Consider the following 26,969-nt stretch of genomic DNA (forward strand, 5'->3'; position numbering starts at 1 on the left):
CCTCTAAAATGCACCAAGAGTCTAAAACCAACGAGGTCATTAGATGACCAGCACGTTCTAAGCTAAGTATCATGCCGCATTTCTTCCCCTTAAACCCTTACACTTTCCTCCATTCGCTTTATTTTTCCTTAGGGGGAACAACTCCTGGAAACTTAATACCCTTGTTGAACTTCCACATCGCTTCCCCCTTTGGACCTTTATCTGCTACTTGATAGTACGGTCCGCACCTCTTCGACCAATCTCCCTTGCACCCTTTGGGCATTGCACATATAGCGCCAAGGCCTTCCTCAATCATTTCGTCTGTCATACCATGTCCACCCTCTGAGCAAATCATTCCACTATCAGCTCGTACCCATTCGTTATTTTCTGGGCAGCATTTAGAGTCCTTCGCGTACCCGTCAAACCAAGATTGTTGCTTCTTCTGCTGGGTTGGTGTCATCGATTTAAATTGAGACATTTTGGATGCCATCTTGACATCTTCGGGAGTGGTGAGCAAAGATCTGGTGGAGAAGACGCTGGGGTCCAGGTGGGCCGTAGATCTGACAGACCCACCATCTCGGCCTAACACAGTCCCTCTGATGCTTCCACTAGGCACGCTGCTTTTGGGTGCAGAGGAGGACATCTTGGATTTGGAGTCTCGGGCTAGCATGGTCGGCTTAACGCTTTGGCTGGGCATGCTGCTCCTTGGCGCCGAAGATGACACTCTAGACTGAGCGGGCATTGATGGATAAGCGCTTTGCGGAGGTTTGCTGCTCTTCGGTGCGGAAGACGCCACCTTAGACTTGGAGTCTCGTTGCAGCATCGTTGGCTGAACGCTCTGAGTTAGACTGGATTTTGGGGGCTTGACGCTCTTGAGAATGGACTTTGGAGGAGCCTTGGACTTTGCTGGAGCATCATCGAAGTCTTCGTCCTCTTCCTGGATCATGCTAGGATACGCAGAGACCATGTGCGATGGAAGTGCAGACTGCACTCTCACAGATTTTGGCGCCTTTGAGGCTGGAGCTTTGCTAGCAGGTGGTTTGGAAGATGGACCACTGCTAGAAGGCGCACGTGAAGAAGATGGTCGCTGAGACATGTTGTCGGAATGTATCGTAGAGTTTGTCGAAGCTTACTAAAAGTTGAAGATCTGTAAAAGGATGTTGAAGTAGAGAAAGGAAGGGAAATTAGGGTTATTTTATAGTTGGTTGAGAACCATCTCACAGTCACTGGGACTGAAAGAGCCGTGATTCGACACAGGCATCTCAGGATGATAATTAATAAGTGCGTCATTTAAGAGTAATCAAAAGATCAGCTGAATACCCTATCTGAGGTGAATGGGCCAATTCTTTGAATCTTCTCCTTCATGAAAGCATAAACACTGCGACCAAGAAAACCGCATTGAATGACAGCCCAAACTGAGCAATATCCGAAATGTCCTAATAATCGCTTCATACTCCGAATCTTCAAGAGTTTTTGAAGGCTACTTTGACACCATTCACACTTTCAATGGAGGGCATGAGACCCTCGACGTACTCGTAGACCGGGTCACAGTTCTCGATGCTCTCGAATCTTTGGGTCAGCCTGACCATGGCATAAATGACATAGGTGTAGACTTGCTGCTGGGCGGCACACAGTCGAGGGCCACCCCAGAAACACACAAACTCCCACATGGGCTTGCGACCAATCCACCGCTCCGGCTTGAATTCCTCGACATCATCGCCCCAAACGTCTTTGTTATGTATCACTACTACACATTAGTATCTGATTTCTGTTGGGAAAAAAGATGAAATGTTATTCCAAGAGCGCATTACAACTACTAAGAATCAAGAGCAAGGAATTGTAAAGCTTACTGGCTCATGTTCCAGCTACTACTGGTGTCCCTCGAGGTACAAACAGCGGACTTTTCTGATCAGGACCACCACCAAGAGGCAGGACAGTATCTTTCAACGAGACACGCCAAACTCGCGCAACGGGACCAGTGGTGCGTATTGTCTCCTGTATTTGAAGAGGAGCAGAGACTTAAGCTTTTCGAATGTCAAGGGCTCCTCGACTTTTAGTGATTGTTTTCGGAGTTGTGTCCAGTAATTAGGGTGGTGTGCTAGTTGGAATTGTACATTGCTCTCTGCAATTGTAGTGCCATCGCGTCCTGGGAAGAAGGGTCCAAGAACATGATATCTCAATTGTATAGGATCGCGCATTTGTTTGGCCATTTCATCAAGCAAGACATATCGCCTTTTCACAGGCTGGTCCTCAACTATGGTTTTCATTCATTCAGCTTATTCTCTCGCAGCGCTCGAGCAACTTGTTCGTCCACAAATTTGTGCACTGTGTTGTAAGACATTTCCAATTCCTTATTGGCAATCTTGAAATGAGCGAGTCGAAAATCTAACCATCCAGAATCTCTGCGTGTGGGAAGGGATGATATCCATTCTGACTAAGGAATAGTTCATCTTAAATTTGATAATTTCACCAAGTGTCGCGAAGCTGAAATGTAAATAGAGGTGGGCAGTCAAAGAACGAAGTAATCAAGCCAAGAATATTGCCTAATTGTCGCCCAAGACTAGAGTCTGCAAAGAATACAATCAATGGAGGTACTGTGAGCTCATTCTCGAAGTAGCAGGGTCGGATCCTAGTTATCCATGTTGCCAGCCAGGATCATTGAGTCCAACGGCGGGGCCGTTGGAACAAGGTCGAGCCAGCCTATCACAACTCGCATTTCATCGGATGCAACTAGTATTCTTTCAATTGAGCACTTGCTTGCAGTAACACTCAATAATCTGGGGCCGAAGGTGCAGGACTGCGACACTGACTTGATGGGACTAAGAACCGCTGATCACATGCTTCCAATGCAAACCAAGTTTCCAGGACAGCTCAGCAATGCAGAAGCGAGAGATATATTATAGAAGGTGATGATGTCTGGTGGGGAAGCGCGAGCCACGTAACACACGCATCCTTCAAAGTTGCTTGACATATTCCACTGGTCCCCGATACGTGAATCGCGCTCTGAAAACATAGTATACCATGGAAATTGCCATCGTGAATCCCGTAACAAGAATATTCCAGTTCATCTCCGCAGCATCCGGATGTGATTGTGCCGGGAAGAAAGGAAAAACGAAAGCCAGCGTCAGGAAAGCCAAGGCGATGAGGTTGATAGCCAACCCTGCTTTGCCGAGATTGAATCTTGATGGAAGCAGAGGTTCCTTGACTATTCGTTTCCTTGCTATACATGCAATGGCGACGATATAGGATGCAACAGTGCCAACTTGGCCAATCGATACAATAACATTAAACGCAATGCTTGAGCCAATGATGATCAGACTGATTGCAGTCGTGATGGCCAACGTGGTGAGGACAGCATTGAGAGGAATGTCCCAGCCAGGGCGCACCTAATATCTTGGTCAGTATCGAAGAGAGTATCCGAATATAGACATCGGCAACTCACATAACCAAGCGTGTTCGAGAATGGTAACCCTTTGTCACGGGCAAAAGCGAATAGTTGACGAGATGAAGTTGTCACTAGATTCACTGCTGCGAAGAGCAACAGTACGGCAACGAGTGCAGTCATGACTGACGTCCCAGCGCGAGATTGGGTCGCATTCAATACCACCTGAATGTAGGGTTGGCCAGTAGTTGTACTGAGAATACTGTCCACGTCTCCTAGCGTAGACATAACAGTGACAGTCATCACGAATGCCATGACATAGTTGACAAGAGCTGTGGCAACCATGGATCTAGGAAGAACCCAAGCTGCATCTTTCAGCTCTTCTGACAAGTGGCACGCCGAGTCTGCTCCGATCAGTGTGATCACAGGACCCGTCATGCCAACCAAGCAAGAGAGCCCGATATTGCCCCAGTTGCCGTTATCTTGAAAGTCGGTCCAGACAACTTTCGGATCTGATCGCGGAGCCATCACCCAGAGGACCACGATGAATGCGAAGAAGCCGAATACGTGAAGAATCACGATGACGCCTTCGAGCAAAGGAAGTTTCCTGACCAAAATGGTATTCCAAATGATGGCAAATATCACGACGCCGATGCTGAGAAGTGTTCCGTGCCATCCTTGGATCACATAATTCGGTAAGTTCAAGGCGATGAGACCTTCAAATTGTTGGGCACATGCAAATGCGATGCTGGCCATAGCTGCTTGCCAACCGATTACAGCAAACCACCCTGATGAAATGAGCCGTGCCCCAAAGGAGAACTTGAGAGCGAGGGAACATACCAACAAGATAGCTGAGAAATTTCTGATGTTTGGGAGGCGCAAATTCGGAGACCCAATGATACTGGCCTCCCGCAGTTGGTGCCCTGAGAACTCAGCAAAGCCATAGTATGGAGCGAAAGTTCAAGCATCACTCACATAGAAGCCATCTCAGCCATAGAAAGCACGACGAAGAACATCCCCACACATACTGCGAGGAAAATCCAAATTCCACCTGCAGTTCCTCCATTCATAAGTGAAAGGGCAACGATGCTAATTGCAAGTCAGTCTTCGGTCAAGAAAGAAATGCGCAATACTTACACCAGTGAGAATTCCCATGTCGCTCCAAGGACAACAGAATAGCCGAAGATGGAGGAGAAGCGGAAGGTACGCTACAAAGCTGTCAGTCAGTTGAGCTCAAAATGAAGGTTCGTAGGACTTCAACAGTACCCTGAGTTGAGGCGGCTTGCCCATACGGTACATGTCCCGTCCATCGAGTTCGGTCCCTCGCTTCTCCAATACCACGGGATCTCTGATGTCCAACATCTCCGGGTCGAACTCGACGGGATCAGCCTCAACCGCGCCACCAAGCTCTTTGGACGACATGTTAGGCAAGGCACAGGCTAATGGGCTGCTCGCTTTGAAGAGTTGGTGTTACACAGAGCCCGAGAGTCTGGAAACGACAAACAGTGTTGGGAGGATTTCAGGGGCGGGGTTGGTAATGAACGTCTCATACCCGCAGATTTCTTATCAAGCGGAAACAGACTGCCATGTCTTCGCATTGAACAGAACAGAACCGAATGCCTGTCACTTGGCTGCATGGTAGCCCATCACTTCTCGATTGGTCCCTTTGCTCCGTAGAAACCTATCAGCAGATGCGGATGAGGTTACGGTTCTCATGCTCAAATGTACAGACGGAAACTCGGAAATACCCATCGCTTCCGCCCCTGCCAGCCGTTCTTGGGCCCGCCGTTCTGGCTCCCGCAATTCGCGGGCAAAGGAAATGCATGGGGAAAGGGGCGCATAAGCACCGGCAGTGTTTCGCGCTTCTACTTCCTTATTCTGCAATTTTCCCGAGCGGGGAGCCGGAAGAAGAGAAGCATTGATGGCCCTCCAAGGCCGCATTTGCGCGAGATTTGCCCTCATCAATCTCTCACTGGACCAACTTTTGACAAACTCCAAGCTTGACTGGTGCAACCTTGGCAACATCCTTGACCGCTTCGTTAACCGGTGTGAGCATGCCGCATAGATCAGCTCTGTGGACAGCTTGCGGCTGCACCCACCCGGTAATGCGTTTTGATGGTTCAGGACAATGCACACCCCTTTCGGTACTGCATCCAAGGATCGGCTCCAGAGTAGAAAGATTCATAATTTCTACCTTATCCTAGGAACCCCCTTCATTCTTTTTTTCGTCTGAATGTTCTCACACCCCTTCAGAAGCAAAGTGCTCGAGTACCTCAATGATCAGATGTGAACAGGTCCGCCTCTGGTCCGTGAGCCAGCAAGGCAAAGCTCTATGAATCCTCTGCGAGCCCGGCTCGAAGGATGTCCTCATCATTGCCGTTGCCAGCAGCACCTACCGGGAATCGATTCGCTCTGGTCACGCCTGACGACGACAGCGCGCCAGTTACTATCGTCACGATGCTGTCTTCTATCTTTACGATTCTTGTATTTGCGGTCAGGCTTGGTATTGTAAAGAGGAAAAGGTATGGCTACGACGATTGTCTGCTGAGCTTAGGACATGTAAGTTCCTGCTGTCGTGGCCTCCAAAGTTGGCGTCTCAACATACTGACGAGCTTGCAGGTGGTGGCACTAGGACAATGGGCTGCTATATTCATCGCATTGGATAATGGCTTAGGAAAGTCTACGAAGCTCGTTGGAAATAGGGAACAGAACTCTTCTGCAAAAGTCCGATTCTTACTTACTCTCTCGCTCTTTCTATCGCTGACCTCTTTAAGGCACTGTTCGCTGGACGAATCCTGCTGATTTTATCTTTGTGCTTTTCGAAACTCAGCATCCTTCTGCTAACTCGATCATTATTTCACTGGGAAAAGAGACGGAAAATACTTATCATCGATGCAACGATAGTCCTCGTCATAATATGGGGACTAGGAGCGACTCTTGCCCTGTCGATCGACTGCTCACCCCACACTATGTTGGGACGAGGCCTAACGCAGTGCTCTGGTCATGTCCTTCGACTTCGTATCGTCATGATAATCGACATCATCACGGAATGCATAATATTTGGAATACCCATTCTGTTTCTGTACGCTGTTAAAGTTGCGAATGGTACGAAACTACTGGTCATTGCTGCCTTTGCCTTCAGACTTCCGTAGGTATTGATCACTGTTTTTATACTTTACTGTGGCTGACCAGCTTCCGGCAGGCTAGTCGCTTTCTCGATAATGTACCTTCTCTCCTTCACTTCTTACATCGACTCCAAGTCGTCCGGTACAGCCATCGTTCCGACCATGATCTGGCAAGAAATTCTCCTCGGATACTCGCTCATGTCTGCGACTATACCATGTCTCAAAGCTTTTGTGGAAGGCTTCACAACTGGAGGTGGCAGATTGGGAGAAATCGAGGTGGTCAGAATGCCATATGAGTCGGAAGGCAGCTACGAGCTAGGTCAGATGCGGAAGAATATGCATCGTAGCTTAGAACGGCTGGAGAACATTGAGGATACTGGAACACATCTGCAACATTCTCGCCGGCGTTCAAGGAGGTCCAATAGCAAAACAATCGAAGAGGCATCGATAAGAAGTCAGACTTCCGAACAGCCTATAATTGGGATGGCTATATAATAATCAATGGCGTTTGGGTAGGAGGAGTTAGGTTTGGGAATCGCTGGAAGCGTTGTCTTCACTACTGGGAGTGAATTTGTATGATATCCATTTGACATTGTACCAACACCGTAGGTGCCGACATAAGGCAGGTATTCTTTAGTACAATTCAAGATCAACAAAGCTAATCAGGAAATGCAAACAGTAGCCATTGTTCGTAAGTTAAAATTCTGGTGAAATGGATATAAAACTCCTCAAAAAGTAGATCCACTCACCATTATGTACCATCGAGACCCAAATTGCAAAATATCTGACCTAAATTGTAATCGAGTACAATTTTGCTGATTGGATCGCTCGACTTATTCTGAACACGCTTGAAGGGAATCCTGACCGTCTAAGTACCAAATGCTTCTCGCAGAAAAAGAGTAGAAGAACAGCTTGATCGATATCGGAATCTCGACATGAGCATTTTCCATTTCCGTCTTTGGACCTGAGCAGTTGCTGCTATATAGCCTGAGCTGTGGGTGAGCCAAACCTGAGCCAGGCTGAGCAAGTGAGCCAAGGAGGTGAGCCCACGGCGGACAGGGGTAACCCGTTTGGGCTCCTCGGCTACGACTGCCGCTGGCTAAAATTGGAAAGAGTAAGGCAGGGGTTCTTTTCGGGGCCGATTTTAGATCCCTGTTCGCAAGAGCCGCACCAAACGACTTACCGAAAGTTGGTACGGCATAGCGCAATGGTGCCGCTGTGGCTACAAATACTCACTTCGATATGTGTTGGTAAGGAAAGAGAGGGCCCTGAACAATTTGAATTTGCTGCCTAGAGTTTTGAGCACGTGGTGCCATAATTTAAGATCGATCATCAGGATCGTATCGTTGTGGGAAGTAGAATCGCTTGAACAGCTTCTTGCCCTCCGTGAAAATCTCATCCATCTCGTCCTTCGTGAGCTCGAAAGTCGGGGCCTCTGCGTATTCCTGCAGGCGCTCCTTCTTGCGCGTGGTCGTTATAGCAACGATGTTCTGCTGCAGGAACCACCGAAGCATGACAGCAGCGCCGGACACATTATGAGCCTTGGCCATGCGCTCCAGAGGCCCTACAAGTGGCCCTTCTGGGCAACGGGCTAGTGGAGTAAGACCCTTGAACGCCTCTACCTGGATGCCTTGCTCCTGCATCCAAGGAATATAGGGGACGCCATCGTTCTCACGCTGTATGTATGGGTGATATTCTAGCTGATTCACAGCGGAAAGCTCCTTCGGGCTGCCCTTGAGAATCATCTCGAGGTCTTTACGCACAAAATTGCTGACCCCAATTGATTTGGCTTTGCCCGAAGCCTTGACCTCCTCCATTCCACGCCAGACATTCTGGTAATCTTCCGGGGTGTGAAGATTCCAAGGCTCATGAACAAGATATCTAGTGGAATATGAGTACTTGTGAAGCTGCGATTATGCCTAGGGGGCTTACAGATCAACATAGTCGAGCTGAAGTTTCTCCAAGCTCTCATCGATGGCTTTGGGAACGTCTTTGATCCCATCCGCGACTTTGGTTGTGACGAAGAGCTCTTCACGAGGGATACCACTCTCCTTGATGGCCTTGCCGACCTCGGCTTCATTGTCGTACATCTCGGCACAGTCAAGGTGGCGGAATCCAGCTTCCAGAGCGTCCTTGGCCATTAGAACCAGATCTTTATCAAACTTGTCATGGTCTTCTGGCTCCTTGAACCATGCCGTGCCGGTACCGAAAGCAAGCTAAGTAGGGTCAGCGGAGGCGACATTGACGTGTGATTTTCAAGTCAGGCTGACCATGGGCACGTTATTACCATCACGAAGACGCAGCAGAGGGGTCTTCACAGCCAGATTGCCCGCCATGACGTGCTGAGTGGGCGAAGAGAACGTTGAGGCGATGCCTTGTAGACGCCGAAGGGCTGGTGTGAAACTGTTGATGACCTTAGAAGGGAGCGGCGAGGAGAACTGCGACGCGATCAACTCAACACAACGACTCCGGCGGACGCAGCGAGAAGAAGAGCTCGACGTACAGCGGCAGACATCTGAGCAGGTATGTCAAAGATGAGCCACGCTCTGCGGCCTTTTGTAGTTAAATGTGAGGCAGGCGTGTTGGGCGGTCTGCGCCTCCACGATCGATCTCCGTATGCGAATGATGGAGAAGGCAGTCGCGGGTACAGCTAAGCGTGGGTTGCAATCGCGCTCCTTCCTACGCAGGTCTCAGGTTCACATGTTTCGCATTGCTAATGGTGGCCCAGCCAAGTTAGCTGCCATTAGAGCCTCAAACCCTCTTACAAAGAACGGCGGCAGTATCTCACCGAAAGTCGCATCTCATCGACATCTCATTGCCACAACAAGCGGGAAAAGTCCATTTAATTCTTGGTTGCGCCGCTCCATGATGGCACAAGAAATTAATGTTGCAGTTACTGGAAATGAGGTAAGCATAGTATCGCGACACAGAAAAGCACTTTTGACTGAACATGGTTCTTGTAGCCAATCCTTGACTTCGACTACAATTCTTCTAGATTGGTGCTCGATGCGTTGCCGGAATTGATTACACGAGAGGGCAAAAAGAACAAACACGTCCGAAAGCTTGCCCAAGATAGCCTTGATACTTACACAGATGTTTGGTCCGTTTCCCGCAAGGTGTGGGCTGGAAAGCGGGAAGACTTCCTGCCAAAGCCGGACGCAGGGGACGAAGATACCACGATCGACATCGATTTTGTCGTGCCTCTTGGGATGGATCTGAGAGAGGAAACGTTCGGACTGGAGACGCAGGCTCGCCGTGACGTATACGATAAGCCTGGCAGCGACGGAAAATACCTCGGGACCAACCCGTTCATTGAAAAATGGCTGCCAGAAGTGCTGAAGACAAGCTTCGACGTGCATGCAGCATGGGAGAAGGTGCACAAACAATTTCCGGTGAGTGAGTCCAGTAATGTAGCTAATCAGCTCCGATATTCGCCCGCTGTGGCTCACTGCATGCATAGGATACGCCCTGCTTCGTTTCTGATGATGCGGGCTCGTACTTCTGCGAGTTTAGGCTCTATTCCTCGCTGGCAGAGGCCTTGGAGCTGGAGCATCATGAAGACAAAAAAGGGAAAGTGCTTTTCTTTCACGTTCCGAAGAAGCGAGATCCGGAAGCCATTCAGTTTGCGGCTGATCTTGCTGTCGCGTACTTGAAAGCTGTAGCCGATGACAAAGTGCTTACCGATACAAATGCGTAGATGGAAGATTGGGAGGCGCATGAAACATATCGATGTAGATAGTACATTCACTTGCATCAAATATGGCCACACCTAGAAATGTAATAATTGGGGCCTGTCTTGTGGCCTCCGCCAGCCTTCTGTCCCTTTTTTGTATCTTCTCTACAGCAGTATATAAAGATATATCTTTACAAGCTAGTTCCACATAAATAAGTCCCTTACTTCAAGTGAAATTCAATACCTTTTTCCTGGACAAAAGGTAAGTCATTATAACTAGCTTTGGTTATGGTTTCCTTGCTACACCAATGGGAAGCAGCTTTTAGAATTACGTTCGCTGTGCTATTAGCTAACTGCATCATCATCCGCAGTTATTATTCTCTTTTCAATTTCTTCCATACATGATCAAACAGTCATGCCGAAAATCTGCGGGCGCGATGTGGTCGTGGGCGGCGGATTGCTCGGAGCCTCCATAGTTCGTGCTCTCAAGATTGGGTCGCCAAACGACCATATTGTTTGGTTCACAGGTACGGAGAGGAAGACGGCTTCCACAGATCACAATAAGATCACACGCACTCTTTATCCAGACGAACTTTACGTCCGACTCGCTCAAGATGGCATGAATCATTGGCAGGATCACGAATGCTTCCATCAAATCGGATGGGTCGCGGGAGTGAGGAAAGGGGCCCAGAGCAAAAAGGAAATCACCAAGCGACATCAAAATCTCTATAGAAGAGTATCAAAGCATGGTCGGCTCGGACGAAGCTCCCAGACTGTTCGAAACGGAGGAATTGTGGCATAGTCGCACCGTTGGATACGCAGATACAGCCTACGCGCCCCAGCTTGTAAAGGATGAGGTCAGAGCCCTTGGTGTTGAAGTCAGAGAAGTAGACGTACGAAGGATTCTAACGGATGATGACGGGAGTTGCCGAGGCGTTGAAGTCGACGCAGAAGTGCCATACGAGCTGCTCGCCGACAAATTTATCGTGTCCGTGGGTCCATGGATACCACAGCTTCTCGAAGCATCCAAAATACCGTTCCCCGATGGAATCCTTAGGATTATCGGACTGGTTGTGGGCATTCTTCGACTAACTGATACTGATATGAAGACATTGAACATGGACATGCCAATGTCTGTTGGGGATGAAGGTAAGGTAGGCTTTAGATTTCTTCTGTGCTCGCTTACAGTCGCTAGGAGAGGTGATAGTATCGAAACGACACAACCTTTTGAAGTTGACGACACCACGCACGTTTGAGGTGGAGAGCATAAATAAACTTCACGATCATCCGATGGCACGCGAGGCCAGTACAAACATTGCTGTTTTGCACAAGTGGCTTCCACAGTTCGAAAATAGAGATATAGAAAGTTGGGTTTGTCCGTGAGTATCCTAATTTTGTTGGCGAGGTATATGACTGAAGACTCCAGTGATCTTCTCACCGTTGATAGACGTTTCGTTATAGACGAAGTCCCAGGCACCAAGAATCTGATTGCTGGAAGTTTTCATTCAGCCAAGTTTTTTCCGAATTTTGGAAGTTTGGTTCAACGATATCTTGGGAAGGGGGAGCCAAATGCATTGTTTGATGAACTATTGAGAGGATGTAAGTGGGAAAGACCTCACGAAGTACAACACGTTCATCCTGGGGGTCATTCCAAAACCTGCGAAGGATTGAGCATGTTTATTTTAACATAATTTATGGGGAAGCTGAACACTCGGCGAAGTTGAACACCAATTTCCATCTTATCCTACTTCACCTCTTCGCTATCTATAATGCACGTATCGATACGCAATTTTCACGCATATATGCAAATAGTTCGAACGGTATAGAGGCTGCAAAAAAGCGCATCTAGAAAGCGGAGAGCACGATAGCTCCCCAACCAAACGCCAGGTCTTACTAGAGGAAGAAGTCGGGAAAGCGTACGCTTGCGTGTTTTTCTCGTTTAATTAGATTCTATCATATCAGCTCAGCAATTCGTACTCCTTCGGCATCTCGCGACCCTCGATCCAAGCTCTTATGCCTCGAGCAAGAAGGTGTGTGAGAAAATGGGTGAAATGATATGTGAGAATATAGGTAAGACCGTAAGAAGATGGGCGAGAAGATGGGTGAGAAGAGAAATGAAGACAAGAGGGAACCGGTCATTTATAGAATACATAGCCCGAGGCAAAACGCAGAGGACGGCGTAAAACAACCTGAAGGCAGAAAAAGGTCCCACGTATGAAGACAGGCAGACCAGGATAACTGTACAGTGGGAACATGGTTGGGAAAGGGGGCCTTTTCGGGCTCCTCGTTAAAAGTTGCCGATTTCTGGTGAGATGGGTGAGCAGACCTGAGCAGACTTGAGCCGAAGTTGAGCCAAGCCTGAGCCGCCTGAGCCGCCTGAGCAAAGGCGGCGCGGGGTCACGTGGGCCAGAGGGTTGGGAGGTGTCGAGATTCCGGTCATGCAACACAAAGTATTATCGTCTACGAAGGAACTCTAACTTTAAGTTTGCTCCTGATCACTTCGCGAAGCTAAAGCACGAAACCGCAGGACAAGCTTCTCGCCGACCGGACCAGCAAGGAAGGCATCTTCTTGTTCAATACCTTCGTCATCGACAATCTCCGTCTCAAAATTAGAATATATGGCCGCGATGCTAAGTTTCAGCACTATATAAGAATCATGAGCACTTCACTTTCTCAATTCAAGAAAGAAATACTTACTATGAATTGCATAATGGCTTCCGATACACATTCGTCCCCCACTGCCAAACGCCCAAAACCATCTATTCATCTCCTTTCGCTTCTCCTCATCTTCTGTAAGCCATCGTTCTGGCTTGAATTCTTGCGGTTCGGGAAATACTGAAGAGTTTTGGTGCATGCATCCGCCTGAAGTCCCGATCACAATATTTCCTGGGATGAAATAGCCTTCGATTGTTGTCCCGACTGGAGGGGTGATACGTGTCAGTGTTGCAGGTGATGGTGTGTAGAGACGAAGTGTCTCTTTGAGGATTGCATTTAGCAGTGGAAGAGAGTCGATGCTTTTCGGGTCGGGCAGTTGCGATTCGCCAACTTGGATTGGCGGAGAAAGTGTAAGCAGCTCCTGACGAAGGGACTGTTGCAGTGAGGGGCGACGGGAGAGTTCCCATTCCATGTAAGTGAGCGAAATTCTGCTAGTCTCGATACTGGCAGTGAACTGATCAAACATTTCCGAAGCGACCAAGAGCTCTTTGTTCTCAGGACTCGGGGTAGAGAACCTTTTCGACATTTGGGAGGAGAGCTGAGCATAGACAACCGGGCTTGTTCCTGTCTCAGAGTCGATATCTCGCTCGGTCGTCCTTGCAGCAGCTCGACAAAGATCCAGAACAAATGACTCCACCGTTTCAGTTGCCCCTGCCTCTCCAGGTAAACGTTTGAACTTCTTCCTATAACATTGGCTGATTCTCGTCCTAGTCTCTGTATCTCTCATGAAGTCTGTTGCATTCTCCAATCCAAACAAATAAGCCGACATGAAGTCAGCACCAATGCCCTGATTTAGCCCATATGCATCAAAGGCTGCTCCCTCAGCTTTATACAGAACTTCCAACAATCTTCCAACCAAAATCTCCCACGCCCTCTTCCCGTCACCGGAGTTCTGTATGTAACTCTTCGAATATACGTGGCTTATCATTCGCTTCTGCATTCCATGCTCTCTATTTCCCAGCATGGATACCAAGTTCACCGTCCCATAATTCGTGAATTCTTGCACATAGCTCTCATCTTTTTCAAATCCCCCGCTGTAGATCTTGCGAAGGCCGTCAATGGAAGCGACTGAGATCTCGTCAGGGGAAAGACGGACGATGGGCCCAAGCCGATTATGAGCAGAGAGGGTTGCAGAGAGTCCCGTCTTACCGTTCAGACGGTGACTGTTGATCCATCGGGCTGAGGATGGAACACTCCAGTGTGCTGGGGGGATCTTCGATAGCGGAGATAAGAAGAGTGGAAAGATGATATACTGGTAAACCAGGTAGGCGCTGCCGAATAGTGTGCCCACGGCATATAGTGAGAACATGTTGAATAAAAAAGGCTCTGGTAGATAAAAGTTCCGATCAAAGCTATCTTCGCAGTGATTCAGGCTACGTGCGTATGAAGTTACCCCGCAGTGCTAGAGAAGCGCATTCGTGGCTCGACACGGCTTCGATATATCCAAGTTGATTTCCAGGGTGTTGCAATGGAGGGTCGTTATATATCGTTCTTCTATATGAAGGTTTGTTGTCGGAAGATGGTCACAAACGGGCTCGCAAAGTCGGAAGGATGACATTCGTCGCCTAATTAGGCATAACTGGGGTGGGTCCATGTATCATGTGACCACTTATGCAGAAAGCGAGACTTGCAGTTGCGCTTTAACATTGCTATTAATATCATAAAGATATGTAAGGTATGGATTGGATTGTGTTTGAACCAAAGGCAAGAGGTCAAGTTGGTATTCTCTAAATCTCCACTCAATCGTTAGCGTGCATATACTGTCTCTTATCGACGTGATGTGCATCACTCTATGGTGTCACCTCTTAACGTAACAATTGGGTTTTAGCGTTTTCAGAACCATTGCAATACTATCAGAGTTTGAAAGGTCATGTCAAGTACGATGTCGATGAATTTCGCTAAGATTCAGGGGGCTCGCTTAGGCTCTCATGACAAAAAGAACCAGAAAGCGGTAGGTGCAACATCGAACCAGCTAAGCTTTAAGTCGCTCTGAAACTATTACAATAGGTATTGGATGCGTCTTCCCGTCTCCATCGCTGTGATCAATCTCGGTATACTCTCGATGCATCAGTTCTCGGCCCAACTTAGTCTTCAGTGCTGTCTATATCGAAGGCGAACTCCACCCCATGACAAGAAGATCGCCAACACTGGCTTTCAGGCGCAATTCGCGCCTTGCCCCATGATCAAGGATGCTCCACCTCACCAACCCAAGCTCCCAAGAGGACCCACCTGTGGGAAAGCGTCAATTGTTCATTGTGAATAGCAATGAACGGCGTGTTCCCGCAGCCATCTGACATCAAGCTTGAATCGCTAGCTATGAAAATGACGGAGCTATATTCCAATCTACCAACGAGGTCACCATCTGGGCGTTATAGTCTTCGATTCTAGGGCTTTCAACTTTCATCACAGGTATCGCCACAGCTCAGGTCTTGCTAGGTATTCGAAAGGAACCTCCGGTAAGGCATCTTCACAACTGCTTGCGAACTGAAGTTTGGTGAATTTCTCTTGGGCAGAGATCGTTTTGTCTTGAATATCGCGCGACCTTTTCAACCAAGCGCAGGAAGGTAGTTGTTGGTTGCGAAATGGCAAGAGACCCTCTCTCTGGTAGCAGGCATTGTCAGAATGCATGTCCTTCCCAGGAAGTTGGAGTGGGACGCGGCGGGTTTCGACTGGATAAAGCGGATTACTTGGTGGGGCTTGGGTTTCCACGTGACTCATTCTGCTTCCCCAAGAATATCCCCTTGGAATGGTGTCCGGCCTCGTATCGGAATTCTAGCGTATCTGGAACATCCTTTGCGGTCTCCCCAAGGATGTTGAGGGGCAATGCACACCCCCAGACAAGCTCTGGAGTAATACCTTCAACTACCGTGTTAATTGGTTTCTATGATATCATTATCAAGTGAGGAGTCAGGCCCTATAAGATATGATCCCCCTGAGCCTTTACGAAAGCCAAGCACTGAACAGGGTATGTAAAATTGAGTGCCCTAGAGTGAAACGCTTTTCTATTAAGTAAAATATAGCTTGGAAATATCGCAAGATATAAATAACCTAACTAAGGATAAGATATTAATTTTGGAATAAGACATAGTTCCGTAACGAATTTACTACCTATATTTGCCTATAGTATGATATCTTAGAAACTAATTAGTACGGTACTTCTCTTTCACTTTGATTTGTATTGCGGCATATCGGAGGTAAATGCTGAGAGGGGTTTTAGATCTCTTGACTTAAATTTGCAATACTCTTAGCTCGTGTTTGAAAATCCTGATTTGCAGAACTATTGAGATATTCTTCAAAAATCTTTATTTGTTCTTAGAATCTCCTTAATTCATTGTGCGAAGGATTGCTCAGAGGTACAAAGTAGCTTAAGCTTTTTCGGGTTTAAGCAGTTGGTTCATTAGTTGAGCGGCTAAATTCGGGTTTATTTTGAAATTCGCTTAATCACACGTATAATTTAGGATAAGATTTTTTTTTCAATAAATTTTGAGGACAGATGGCCGAGTAAGTACAGATATTCACTCTGGCATGAAATTACGACCAATTAACAATAACTTAGGCTGGTTATGGCGCCAGGTTAAGGTGACCCTTAGCACAATTTCCTGGTCACGAAAGTGGCGTGGGTTCGAGTCCCAGTAAGTAGATACAACCTTGCATGTCCAAACGAAACGGAATTTAACATCAACAGCTCTGTTCACACACTCGATAAATTTTTTTTCTTCGGGGTCAGGGTTATATATTTTTTGGTCTGTTTCATGGCTATAATTTTTTTATTTAAAAAAAATTGGTTTTGGGTTTTAGCGAGTGGCGAGAGTGGTTAATAAGTCAACGTCGTGAAGCGAGGAGGAATTACTTCAGTACTCGGCGAATCAGTTCCAAAGAAAGTTTTAGCATATTCGACGCTAGGCAGGGGGCCCGGTAATAACTTAAAATACGCCCACGCTGCTTTATACTCTTATTTTGTGCTGCAGCAGCAGAATCTCAGCATGGCGATAACATTACCAATCCCCGTTCCTAGGCAAAAGCACCTAGAGCTTACAGCTAAGTGGGGAGAGGGTAAGACGAGGGTGATTAGCGCCTGAGTAGAAGCGGCGAGCTTACTAGCCGATCTTGGGACGAAGAAAAAAAAAGTTGTGTTCAACTACCAAGAAAGACGATGCCAGGGGCAATTAAAGGTTTTCAAAGTAAGTTAAACAACATTTCCGCCAGAAATCACTCGCAACTCCCATACTCTCCGCCAAAATGGAATCTTGGTCAATCTGTAGCAGGCTGCCACAGTATTGCTTTATCATAGGCGTGCTCAGAAAAGCATACCTATGGTTAATATCTATGGATGTTTCGTAAGTGCTTCAAGCCAAGCTCAACGAAGCGCTATCACGGAGAATGTACTCCAAGTCATACACCAACGCTATAAAATCGGTACTCTCGATGGGCAATAGCATTGCCACGTCTCCTCTCTACTTATCGAGGACTATGAACTCCGATTCAACAAATACATTCAACTCCATCACTCCAACCAAGCAGCCATCAACGATATCCTACCAGCCGAATTGCTCACAGTGCAGCTCGACACTTCTTCCAGAAGTTACCAATAGATCTCCAACAACAGCTCGAGTGTCTCGCATAAGGCCATTGGGTCCACACGCTGCAACGATGGTTCTTTCTTGCTCTTCTGTACCAAACACAATGGATCGAACTATGGCATTGATATCAGGCCGACCTAGGATGACAGGCAAAGTCGATTGAGCCGACTCGGACGTGGATGGAGAATGTGTGTCCGGTTCCAATTTCTCAGGATCGGTGTTCAAGTTCTCAAGATTCTGTGCTTGTGTGATCGTCGCATCTGAGTCTTCTTTGGTATCTTTTGGATTCGTTGTTGTATTGCCAGCGCCAGTGACATATATGGAAAGGTTCATTGCTGGACATGCGGATAGTTCTGCAAGCTCCTTTTCGAACCAGCTCTGCATTTCTAGGGCTTGTCAGTAGGAACTTGATTAAAGAGAGAGTAGAAAAAAGAAAAGAAGCGTACCACTATCTCTGACGACCCAAATAAAATGGATAACTAGTCTCATTCTAACACCTGTCATCTTTCGAATGAGATTAAGAGCAACACCAAATGTGAACGTGGCCCCACTGCCCCCTGCAAGTAGGACAAGATGATTGAACAGTGCAAAATTGGGCAGTGTGCCGTATGGACCATCACAAGAAGCTCTCAAAGAGATTCCTGGGATCGAAGAAGCAAGAGAGGACAAGTCTCTCGTGAAGCCATCATGTGGTGAGACGACAAGCTCAAGAGGGTTGGTCGAAACGATTGTGAACGGGTGAGTCTCCGATGCTCTAGCCTTAGGTATCCAAAGGAAAACATGGCTACCCGGAACTGCTCTCCATGGAGTACGTCGCATGATAATCCGAACACCCCCAAGTGGTAATGCATGAATTGTTGCACGGTTGCTCATTGAGTACCACAGAGTCCGAGCCCCTCGAAGTAGCCTGTCAGAGAACCATATGCATGCTGCGAAGATTGTAATATAGGTTGACTTGCTGCTGAGATCTGGGTGATGCATTGCAGCGGCTATCAGAACCAACATGAACATCGTGATGTGGGTGACATAGAAGGCTTCATATATAAAGTGGCGAAGGATCCCGGCTGTGAAAAGTATAACAAGCATTGCACAACCTGCAACAATACCCATAATATTGTCAAGCTCGAGGAATATGTGTAAAGAGCCACTTTCAGCTCCAGCCCAGATCCAGAAGATGGCATGGAATATCGTGAAGATAATTGTGCAGTAACCAGCAGCTTGATGCAAGATGTTCAAACGTTCGTAAGAGTATGAACTAAGAAATGCGAGTGGGGTATTCTTCAAAGCCAGGAAGGTAATAAATGCGATATTACACGTGGTTATCCTGTTGTACAATGAGCTTCTATTAATTAGCAATTTCAAGAGTAACATACCAACCCAGGCGCTTTGCCCAATTGTGAACCACATCAAGATCAAGGTTTTGTAGCGTGAGAGCCACGTTTATGAGGAGGTATGCAGCGAAAACAAGTGATTGGCCAACACTATTGAAAAGGGGAGCTTTGCAGAGCAGCCAGCTTCTGATAATTCTGATTATACAATTAAGCAGAGTCGAAGTATTTGAAGAAGCAAACATACCGTGCTGCAACTACACCCTTTCTTTCTCCAGGCCTCTTCTCATGGGAGCAATGTCTCAGAGAGAGATCGTTGATAAGGTGAGCAATGATTAGCAGGGCACACAGAGCAGCAACCGAGGCTGTGAAATAGACCGCAGTCATCTGATTGATACTCTGAGCAAGAGCTCTGGTTGCGGCTGCCGTTGATGATGGTAACATTGTGTGTGGCGGAGGAGTTTGTGGATTTCTTGGTGGTGAAATTGGGGGATTGTTCTGTAGGCTCATCGTGATTGATACGACTTTATGACAGAACAAAACCCAAAGACAAAAAGATCTGCTTGAAGGTGCAGGTTCTAACTGAGGAGATCTTTTAAACAAGATGAACAAGATGGCAGGCTTTATTCGGATTTATATCTACTTCACATGAAGACAGATTTGGTGAGGAACGCGTTTGATAGTTGGAAGACTGAAGGTTGTTTACTTGATAACCAGGCTTCTAGCACACCTTCCAGAAACAGCTCAAGACAGTGCCGAGATAACAGCATTTCCTATCCCACACATTGCCCCCGAAATCGGCCCTCCACACTAGTTTATACTTCACCACTGCAGAACCAGATCGAACCGAAAAGATGTGAAGGACGCCGCACCAACTTCGACTTCCATATCTCCATAGTAGCTTATTTGTTAAATCTCAACAAATCTCAACAAATTCATTGACTTTGGAACTTAATCTTTTGTTTATCGACCTTAGTCCGCACTCTGGTCAAGGTCAAGATCTTCCCGGCCCTGGCATCAAAAAGTGGTACCAATCTACTCTTCCTACACTAATTGGTATGCAGACATCCCACAGGACAAAAGCAATAGATTATGGATAAGGAGATAAAGGTGCTTCAAGAATGTCACTGATAGCGCGGCCGTGATCCAGGCTTGAGATCAGCAGATAGCCAGAGTATGAATTCAAGAACTACAATTGAATAGGAAGGCGTGTTGGCAATCTTTGCCCAGTCGATGGGGGTGAGGATGAGCACTTTCTCGTAAAGATGGCACATGAAACAAATTCAGACAATGTCACTCGCATTTGAAGGAAGGGGAGACGACAAGGCCAAGAATCCAACGTAGAAGGAGACTATATGAGTGGGTGAGGTCTTCCTTTGATTATACTTTCAATGCCCTTGTATCTGACTAATTCGGAAGGTGGTCAACAGATTGCCACAGAATCCTCGGCAGTTGCGCCTTTCGTGCATACGCGAGTAATTCATGCTTAAAATGACCCATGTAATTGACGTACCGTCTAGAATGCCGTAACTGCAGCAATGAATTTCATTGGTTACGTGTATTTTGATATCTAGAATCCTTCCAAGGCATCAATCCTTGCAAGCCTCCCGCAGATGTTTGTTTCCTAAATCCAATTGGAGGCCTTGCCAAAATCTGGCTTGGATGGAGATCAATCTGGTCTCGGAAGTGCAAGCGGAGATGGTACCTTATTTGGACTACCTGCCCCTTTGTGCAACTGTTTTGATATCTAAGGATCCACAATATGCGCCGAATTTAAGCATAATGGCCTGCATATGGAAATCCACCGCGCTAACATCTGCAGTGCATCGCACCGAGGCATCTGGGGCGAGGATTTGGAATCATTATCCTTACAATTCCAACGACGCAGAATGTGCTTTTGAAATGGTAATGTGACCATATTTTCATATATCAAGGGTATTCGGTTCCTGAGATCTTCGTTGACATTGATTGGTCGATTGCCACCTCTCTCGCTTAACCCCCCTTTGCTACCTTCTCAAAATGACATCCAAGGCCGAACTCCTCCTGCGGCTCTTTCAAGAGCTATGAGTTACGAGATTTGTTCTTGTCCATACGTAAATAGTTGCTAATCGTAAACAGGACCCCACCATTCATGAATGGCATGTTACTCAGGTATGGCAGCCTTAGTTTATGGACTGCACCTGCTATTCGTACAGATTTAGAGAATATAGAGCTAGCCACAGCTAACCAGCGCCACTGAGAAAGAGACTGAAAATAAGGCCTTGATCTCAGCCCCACAGTATCTATCTTGTTCCAATACTCTTTACCTTCAATTTCCAAGATTGAAGCCGACTCGCGTCCTTTGTCACGATATGCGAAACAGTCGACGCTGTTAAAAGATAGCCAACCTATAGCTGGTTACTTCTCTCAATATTGGTTTCATTACACTACGGTTATATTCCGTCCATCCCGTTTAATTTTTTCCGACGCCCACTCTGCAATACCGTATAGCAGTGACGTCGAGTGTCCCGCTACTTGAAGTGGAACTATGCTCAAATCCACCACACGGACATTACCTGTTCCGTACACCTTGAAGTCGTTGTCTACAACACCGCCACTCGTCTTCGGCAACATTGCACATGTTCCCAAGTGATGAAAATTAGGTTGAAAGGAAGACTTCGTTTTGATCCAATCCAGCCAGACTTCGTCACTTGCATCTTCGGGCACGAGTTCGAAGCTGGGAGTGATTGTTGATGCATTGACAATTCCAGAGAGGGGTGCGGTTGTAAGGAAATTGCGAGCGTATTTTGTTGTTGCAACCGCCATCTGTCCGTCAAAGTCGAATTGAAAGAATTTAGGATCGATCAATGGCTGTTTGGTTCTGTTTGTGCTGTTTATATGCACACTTCCTCTGCTGAAGGGCTGAAGAGGCCAGAAGACGGGGAAAATGAGATTGTTAAGTACGATAGGCGCGATCTCGACGGCTGGTGTGTTCGACTTCAGAAGGAGATATAGTTGGGTTTCAAGGAGGTGTTGTTGCACAGAGGCATTACTTGCCCCTCCATTCTGGGCCGCGATCGTTGCGGCATAGCCTGGTATCTTGGCCAGAGTCGAATTGAAGATGGATGAGGTGTTCGAGCCAAAAAGATCGTGCAACGAGATATGTGCGACGAAAGGGGGAAAGCCAGTGAAGTTCTGCGTTATCTCGGCGGACACGGAGAGCACAGTCTGATCTTGGAAGTTCTCGCCCACTGAGGGAAGATCAACCTTAACGTCAATGGACTGCTGAGACAGGACTGATGGATTGCCGATCCCAGAGTTCTCTAGAATTGCAGGGCTTCTGAATGCGCCCGCTGAAAGAATAATTTCGCGGTTCGCGTATATCGTCGAAACATCCCCATTCTGGCTGCTAACCTCGGCGGCGGAAGCAATTGCGATTCCTTCTGGGTTTTCTGGGGACCATAAAATCCTGGTAGCTGTTGTATTGACCATGATAACCAAATTTTGGCGATCCATCACAGGATAGTAGTACGCCCGAGCTGCATCTTCCCTGACCTCGGCAACCGAATCTTGGGTGCACGCTTGAGTTCCAAAGCCTCTTAGCTCGCCGCCGTCAAATTCATGCCTGGGAGGAATTCCTAGATTTTTGAAAGTAGAATTTAAGATATCGTGTATAATGCCACTCGTCATTAGTGGAGAAATGCATGTTTTAAGCGGACCACGGAAGTCATGATCAAATGGTTGGTAAGAGGCGCCTAGAGCAGTGAGGGAAGCTGATGGAGGCTGGAAATGTTCTCCTTTCTTCGAGAAAGCAAACAACTTGGCCCAATCCAGCTCCAGACCTATTGAAGGCCAGAGATCCATTTGGGAACTGGCAGGGCGAATATAGGTCATTCCTAAGATAAAAGGTCAGCACCTGCCCTCTCTCACTTGTCAGATCACACCTACCATTGATTAGACTTGAGCCGCCAAGCCCCTTTCCAGCACTCCATTCAAGACTTTGATTGTCTGCGAAAATTAGGGGAGCACTTTCATATTGCCAATCAACACGTGTTTTTTGTGCTACGCCGAGTTCAGTGATGGTCGTTACGTTGGGATTGTTTCTCTCGAAATCTCCTGCTTCAATGACTGCAACAGTGATGTGTGGATCCTCAGACAGTCTCGATGCAACCACAATGCCCGCCGTTCCCCCACCTAGAATAATGTAGTCAAAGTGGGTATTGTTGGTTATTTGGGTTTGCTCCTTGTGTAGTAGCCCGTCAGAAAGTTGCAATAACGGGACCAAAAAGATTAGGACCCAATCCAAGCGTGAAAACCCCATTGCAATGTCCATCTTGTCAGTCCTGGTTTTCAAGGACTTGGGTTATGGTCTACATGAAATTGATGAAAGATCGTGAAAGCATAACGAAATTATAATGGCGTACTTATTACGCAAAAGAGGGGAAGACACAGGTCTCCACTTAAAGGATCAATGTGCAGGAGCGCTCGAAATTAAATGATTATGTTGCTTACTTAATGCCAAGTACAAGATTGACGATCATACCTAAAATGTGAAAGCGTGAGCGGATGCCGCGGGGTATCGTCATCTGTCATCATCTTCTCATATTTTCGTCTTCATTTTCGGCCTGGCTTTTCAAGTTATACTAGAACGGTATATCTTTTGCATAGCATAACTATTACTGGTTTGCTACTCAATTCTGTTGTTCTGAAGATTTCTCAGACACCAATCAGACGCTGAGGTTTGCCGGTCACTACCTAAGCACTCAGAATCAGCTTCAATTTAGCTGAAAAACCACGGCCTTTGGGTTTTGTACCAGTTTCTTGCACCCAATCAAATATTAAACTCACAAAACACATTGAAATGGATTAATTTCTGGCGTCAAATAATTATCTGAAATCTGCTTCCATTTCCCTCATGCTGACATCAAACTTGCACATCACAATCGCAACGACAAGGACAAATCTTGTCAGATAGTTAAGCTCAACCTGGCACTATTCGGTTATACGTGCTCACGGCCAACAAGCCTGACCAAGTGTCTTCTTTGGGCTGTTGTATCATTGTCCTGCCAGATTCAAGACCAGATTATAAGGACTTTCAGAACGTATCGCCCTCAACAGCGCTTTTTCTGGTTCCTTTCTATAACATAAACCCAATTGTCAGACCTCAAACAAGGTGATTATTTGCTCGAAAGCAAAAGTAGATGCTGCCGTTAGTGCTCGAGTTTTCCGTAGCCGCAAAGATAATTCGACTAAGAGCGCCATGCACGATAGGCAATGCTCCGCAGACTTTCCTGCATGATAGTTTTTGCTATGAATGAGCGGCGAGAGAGATATTGAAAGACTGGCCACAGGAATGGCAAGAGCGCCATTAGATCAAATGCGCATCGAATGCTCTTCAAGGTCTAGCCGAAGTTTTTCTAGCATAAAGTGAAGGTTCAATGACTGCAAGGCGTGATCGCAAGAGTAATAGGTCTGAACCACAATACAGCCTTCGAGATTTGGGAACCCTCGCCACTTCCCCTTTTCAGTCCCTGCCCCTCCTGCATATGAGTAGGCTAGATACCCAAAGACGGACCCATGGATTGGAGACAGTGACATCCTCCATGTAGACAATATAGGGCCGAACTATGCAGCTGCCCCGTTCAGACTAGGCGAGAACCTCTCCGACTAACTCTCCTGCCGCAAAAATATTGATCGCCGAATGATAGAGCCCTACGAACCTTATATGACTAATACACGTGCTCGGATTGGTGGAGACGTTGGCTGCGCGCTGGAGTAAGTTAAGGGTAGAAGCAAGGAGGAGACGGAAGGTTGAGCAAAGTTAAAGGAACATGTGAGCGTTCCAATCGCCTAAAAGTATCATTTTGGGAAGGTAAGTCCTTTGCCCTGACGCAGCATTCCGGATTACCAATAGAAGATCAAAATATGGTGGACAAGGCTCGAGATAGTCTGACATAGAACTTTTTCCTAACGCCAATACAAACAAATCGAAACGAACTACTTGTCTCAACATCCACTCACTCATCAGGCTCCTGAAAATCCTCAACAGTCTTCAACAATTCCGTCATAACCCTCGATTGCCTCACAACAGGAGAAACCTGCGTCGACGACGCAGGAGACAGTCCCTCAACCGGCGACGGCACCTCCGAAAATTTACGATCATCTCCTCCGCCCGACGAAACTTCCGACATCGAGATTGCCCTCGAAACTCGGCCATCAGGCGAGTACGATACCAGCGACGCCCGCCCAAGAAGCGGAGAAGGGAAATCTGAAATCGCCGGCGAGAGACGACCATCTGGAGACGGGAGTTCTTGTTCTGAGCCCAAACGTCCATCTGGTGATGATAGTTCTGGGACTGTGGGGAAGTCGCCGGGCATTTCGAAGATCACGGACGGAAGCGGAGACGCGAGTTCGTGGCGGGGAGAGGAGGAATCGGGGACCTCAGATATGGGGCGTATGGGACCGGCGTCTACTTCTGCTGGGAGAGGTGGCTCTTCGGGTTGGACTTTCTTGTCGAAGGGATAGGAGTCATCTTCTTCCTTGGGTGAGGGTGGGACTTCTTCCTTCTTTGCTTTGCGGCGGCGATGTCGTATGAAGAGGTATGCACAAATGGCAATGACGATCAGTATGATACCGCCAACTACGCCGCCGATGATTGCGGCGAGGGGCGGGCTTGAAGGGCTTGGTGGTTTTGATGGTGTATTGCCAAGTGGCGTCGTTGCGTTGATTGATGGAATGGCAATAATATGCTCTGGCGCTCCTGCGTAATTAGCTTGCGAAAGGTAGAATTGAGAGCGTTCATAATCTGCTGTAAGATAGCTAGCAAGATGTTATTAGTCCTTTATCGTACAAATTGTGGCATGACAAACTTACGCTTCCTGCAAGAACGTTCGTCCAAGAGTATACTGGGTATCATTAGCAGCCCTGATGATTGGAAAGTATCTCGTATTGTTCGGCACTATAGGATACCCCACAGTCAAGTCGAAGCTCGCGTATGGAAGTGTGATATCGATCGTTGAACCTCCAGCTGTTGTATTCCCAATCTTGAAGTCAAAGCTTGCATTTTGGTTCAACAACTTTGCATGCAGGGTATCGTTCACAAGATATAAGCCAATGGTATTGTTCCAGACCAATCCAAACGCTTTCTCGAATGCTTGACATGAAGCTAACGGAAGCCAAATATACGGTGTAGTCGAATCGATGAAGGTAAAGATCCCTTGAGGAAGGAGATCCCACTGCTTCTGCCCTGCGATTGAGCCAGATATGGATTGCAAGCCAACAGTGAGGTCTTTGGACTGATCAGGACCGAAAGCAAAACTCATGTTCGTGGACCCTGCTCTCGAAGCATCATAACCTCCAAATACAAGACTTCCAGACACACCCTCGGACTCTAGTATTTGTGATCAGCAGTATATCGTTCAACTAGACTAAGAGCTTACGATATTGTGCGCCAGCAGTGTATGACCAAGTCAAACTGGGGATCATCGATTTGTTCTTCAACGACTGCACGAAACTCGGCTGCGGGTCATTGAAGTCTGTAAAGTTGATTGGTCTTGGATTGAGTCCGAATAGTCCCAGCCAAAGTTCCTGTGCCGCAAACCCAGCAACAATTTGATGGTTCAAGATTGTTGCTCCGCTGCTACCCTGCCATCCGATCCCCACATTGTCGAATCCATATTCCGCACTACCATCTACTCCCAGGTTCTCGTCCACTCCAAAAGTATAGAACTTGTCAAACTGCCAAGTCGTTGAAGAGTGGTTCACAAATTCTTGACCTCGGAGATCTGGACAGTTCGAAGGGTCATCTGTCGTACAGCCTTCTGGAACTACGACCCAGGTTGAGGTTCCCGCAGTAGAGATCAAAAGCCGGACATCTTGGGCCGGTGATCCGACCTGGACTGTGAAAGTTGACCAAGGTCCATCGTTGCCTTCCCCTGGGCCATGTTAGATGTGAAAGAGTGACGACAGGGTAGGGTTGTACAGTATTGACTAGGTCCGACGACGATTGGAGCCGGGACTGTTGTATTTACCGTCGCTTCGAGGAAACCAGACTTGCAGCACTTGCCTGCCATACTTTCTTAGCCGTGTGCAGAGCTCAAGCAAACGGAATGCTTCAATACGTAGAAGAAGTGGAAAGAGAAGGTCCAATATTCGACCAAGCGTGATCCGACCCCACGTGGATCTACGACCCGGATCGTTGAAGAGTCC

At 47.3% G+C, this 26,969-nt stretch overlaps 11 protein-coding genes across 11 annotated transcripts; 3 read left to right on the plus strand and 8 right to left on the minus strand.

Annotated features, from left to right (window-relative positions):
- Positions 1–118: 118 nt before the first annotated feature.
- LY89DRAFT_650751 (uncharacterized protein) lies at positions 119–622 on the minus strand (the record flags this gene model as incomplete). The annotated part of the gene is made up of 1 exon (XM_018212121.1): positions 119–622. The coding sequence occupies one exon, from the start codon at positions 620–622 to the stop codon at positions 119–121; it is 504 nt and encodes a 167-aa protein (XP_018068119.1).
- Positions 623–1,442: 820 nt separating this feature from the next.
- Positions 1,443–2,189, minus strand: LY89DRAFT_708919 (cytochrome P450; the record flags this gene model as incomplete). Its single annotated transcript, XM_018217715.1, has 3 exons — positions 1,443–1,723; positions 1,881–1,974; positions 2,031–2,189. 3 exons carry the CDS (start codon positions 2,187–2,189, stop codon positions 1,443–1,445), a joined length of 534 nt encoding a protein of 177 aa, XP_018068120.1.
- A 744-nt stretch (positions 2,190–2,933) lies between these two features.
- On the minus strand, positions 2,934–4,723 carry LY89DRAFT_590709 (amino acid transporter; the record flags this gene model as incomplete). The annotated part of the gene is made up of 6 exons (XM_018209607.1): positions 2,934–3,365; positions 3,422–4,149; positions 4,202–4,284; positions 4,337–4,450; positions 4,499–4,569; positions 4,628–4,723. 6 exons carry the CDS (start codon positions 4,721–4,723, stop codon positions 2,934–2,936), a joined length of 1,524 nt encoding a protein of 507 aa, XP_018068121.1.
- A 564-nt stretch (positions 4,724–5,287) lies between these two features.
- On the plus strand, positions 5,288–7,170 carry LY89DRAFT_720987 (uncharacterized protein). Its single transcript, XM_018218606.1, has 4 exons — positions 5,288–5,920; positions 5,981–6,085; positions 6,136–6,509; positions 6,564–7,170. The coding sequence occupies exons 1-4, from the start codon at positions 5,723–5,725 to the stop codon at positions 6,979–6,981; spliced, it is 1,095 nt and encodes a 364-aa protein (XP_018068122.1). The 5' UTR covers positions 5,288–5,722; the 3' UTR covers positions 6,982–7,170.
- A 635-nt stretch (positions 7,171–7,805) lies between these two features.
- LY89DRAFT_708921 (putative ketoreductase) lies at positions 7,806–9,087 on the minus strand (the record flags this gene model as incomplete). Its single annotated transcript, XM_018217716.1, has 4 exons — positions 8,990–9,087; positions 8,757–8,924; positions 8,419–8,702; positions 7,806–8,367 (listed from the first exon to the last, which is right to left on the minus strand). Exons 1-4 carry the CDS (start codon positions 8,999–9,001, stop codon positions 7,806–7,808), a joined length of 1,026 nt encoding a protein of 341 aa, XP_018068123.1. The 5' UTR covers positions 9,002–9,087.
- A 267-nt stretch (positions 9,088–9,354) lies between these two features.
- On the plus strand, positions 9,355–10,183 carry LY89DRAFT_672054 (peptidase C15, pyroglutamyl peptidase I-like protein; the record flags this gene model as incomplete). The annotated part of the gene is made up of 3 exons (XM_018213254.1): positions 9,355–9,393; positions 9,450–9,878; positions 9,947–10,183. The coding sequence occupies 3 exons, from the start codon at positions 9,355–9,357 to the stop codon at positions 10,181–10,183; spliced, it is 705 nt and encodes a 234-aa protein (XP_018068124.1).
- A 722-nt stretch (positions 10,184–10,905) lies between these two features.
- On the plus strand, positions 10,906–11,850 carry LY89DRAFT_736770 (uncharacterized protein; the record flags this gene model as incomplete). The annotated part of the gene is made up of 3 exons (XM_018220168.1): positions 10,906–11,308; positions 11,355–11,538; positions 11,586–11,850. The coding sequence occupies 3 exons, from the start codon at positions 10,906–10,908 to the stop codon at positions 11,848–11,850; spliced, it is 852 nt and encodes a 283-aa protein (XP_018068125.1).
- Positions 11,851–12,314: 464 nt separating this feature from the next.
- LY89DRAFT_621421 (putative cytochrome P450 monooxygenase) lies at positions 12,315–14,399 on the minus strand. The gene is made up of 2 exons (XM_018210948.1): positions 12,857–14,399; positions 12,315–12,802 (listed from the first exon to the last, which is right to left on the minus strand). The coding sequence occupies exons 1-2, from the start codon at positions 14,181–14,183 to the stop codon at positions 12,639–12,641; spliced, it is 1,491 nt and encodes a 496-aa protein (XP_018068126.1). The 5' UTR covers positions 14,184–14,399; the 3' UTR covers positions 12,315–12,638.
- Positions 14,400–17,357: 2,958 nt separating this feature from the next.
- Positions 17,358–19,027, minus strand: LY89DRAFT_650762 (uncharacterized protein; the record flags this gene model as incomplete). Its single annotated transcript, XM_018212122.1, has 3 exons — positions 17,358–17,840; positions 17,901–18,778; positions 18,828–19,027. 3 exons carry the CDS (start codon positions 19,025–19,027, stop codon positions 17,410–17,412), a joined length of 1,509 nt encoding a protein of 502 aa, XP_018068127.1. The 3' UTR covers positions 17,358–17,409.
- Positions 19,028–20,903: 1,876 nt separating this feature from the next.
- On the minus strand, positions 20,904–23,207 carry LY89DRAFT_650765 (alcohol oxidase). Its single transcript, XM_018212123.1, has 2 exons — positions 22,710–23,207; positions 20,904–22,657 (listed from the first exon to the last, which is right to left on the minus strand). Exons 1-2 carry the CDS (start codon positions 23,092–23,094, stop codon positions 21,204–21,206), a joined length of 1,839 nt encoding a protein of 612 aa, XP_018068128.1. The 5' UTR covers positions 23,095–23,207; the 3' UTR covers positions 20,904–21,203.
- Positions 23,208–24,592: 1,385 nt separating this feature from the next.
- LY89DRAFT_720993 (acid protease) lies at positions 24,593–26,833 on the minus strand (the record flags this gene model as incomplete). Its single annotated transcript, XM_018218607.1, has 4 exons — positions 24,593–25,580; positions 25,635–26,151; positions 26,201–26,695; positions 26,743–26,833. 4 exons carry the CDS (start codon positions 26,831–26,833, stop codon positions 24,779–24,781), a joined length of 1,905 nt encoding a protein of 634 aa, XP_018068129.1. The 3' UTR covers positions 24,593–24,778.
- Positions 26,834–26,969: the final 136 nt, after the last annotated feature.

Source organism: Mollisia scopiformis (genome assembly GCF_001500285.1).
Source record: "Mollisia scopiformis unplaced genomic scaffold LY89scaffold_18, whole genome shotgun sequence".
In the NCBI taxonomy this organism is placed as follows: domain Eukaryota; kingdom Fungi; phylum Ascomycota; class Leotiomycetes; order Helotiales; family Mollisiaceae; genus Mollisia; species Mollisia scopiformis.

Bases quoted from the DNA above. Each gene is read 5' to 3' on its own strand.
- LY89DRAFT_720987 (XM_018218606.1), top strand. From the start codon at position 5,723: ATGTCCTCATCATTGCCGTTGCCAGCAGCACCTACCGGGAATCGATTC. The intron at 5,921-5,980 runs GTAAGTTCCTGC...ACGAGCTTGCAG, and splicing joins GTCTGCTGAGCTTAGGACAT to GTGGTGGCACTAGGACAATG. The intron at 6,086-6,135 runs GTCCGATTCTTA...GACCTCTTTAAG, and splicing joins AACAGAACTCTTCTGCAAAA to GCACTGTTCGCTGGACGAAT.
- LY89DRAFT_621421 (XM_018210948.1), bottom strand. From the start codon at position 14,183: ATGTTCTCACTATATGCCGTGGGCACACTATTCGGCAGCGCCTACCTG. The intron at 12,803-12,856 runs GTAAGTATTTCT...ATTCTTATATAG, and splicing joins AAGCCATTATGCAATTCATA to TGCTGAAACTTAGCATCGCG.
- LY89DRAFT_650765 (XM_018212123.1), bottom strand. From the start codon at position 23,094: ATGGACATTGCAATGGGGTTTTCACGCTTGGATTGGGTCCTAATCTTT. The intron at 22,658-22,709 runs GTAGGTGTGATC...CTTTTATCTTAG, and splicing joins CGGCTCAAGTCTAATCAATG to GAATGACCTATATTCGCCCT.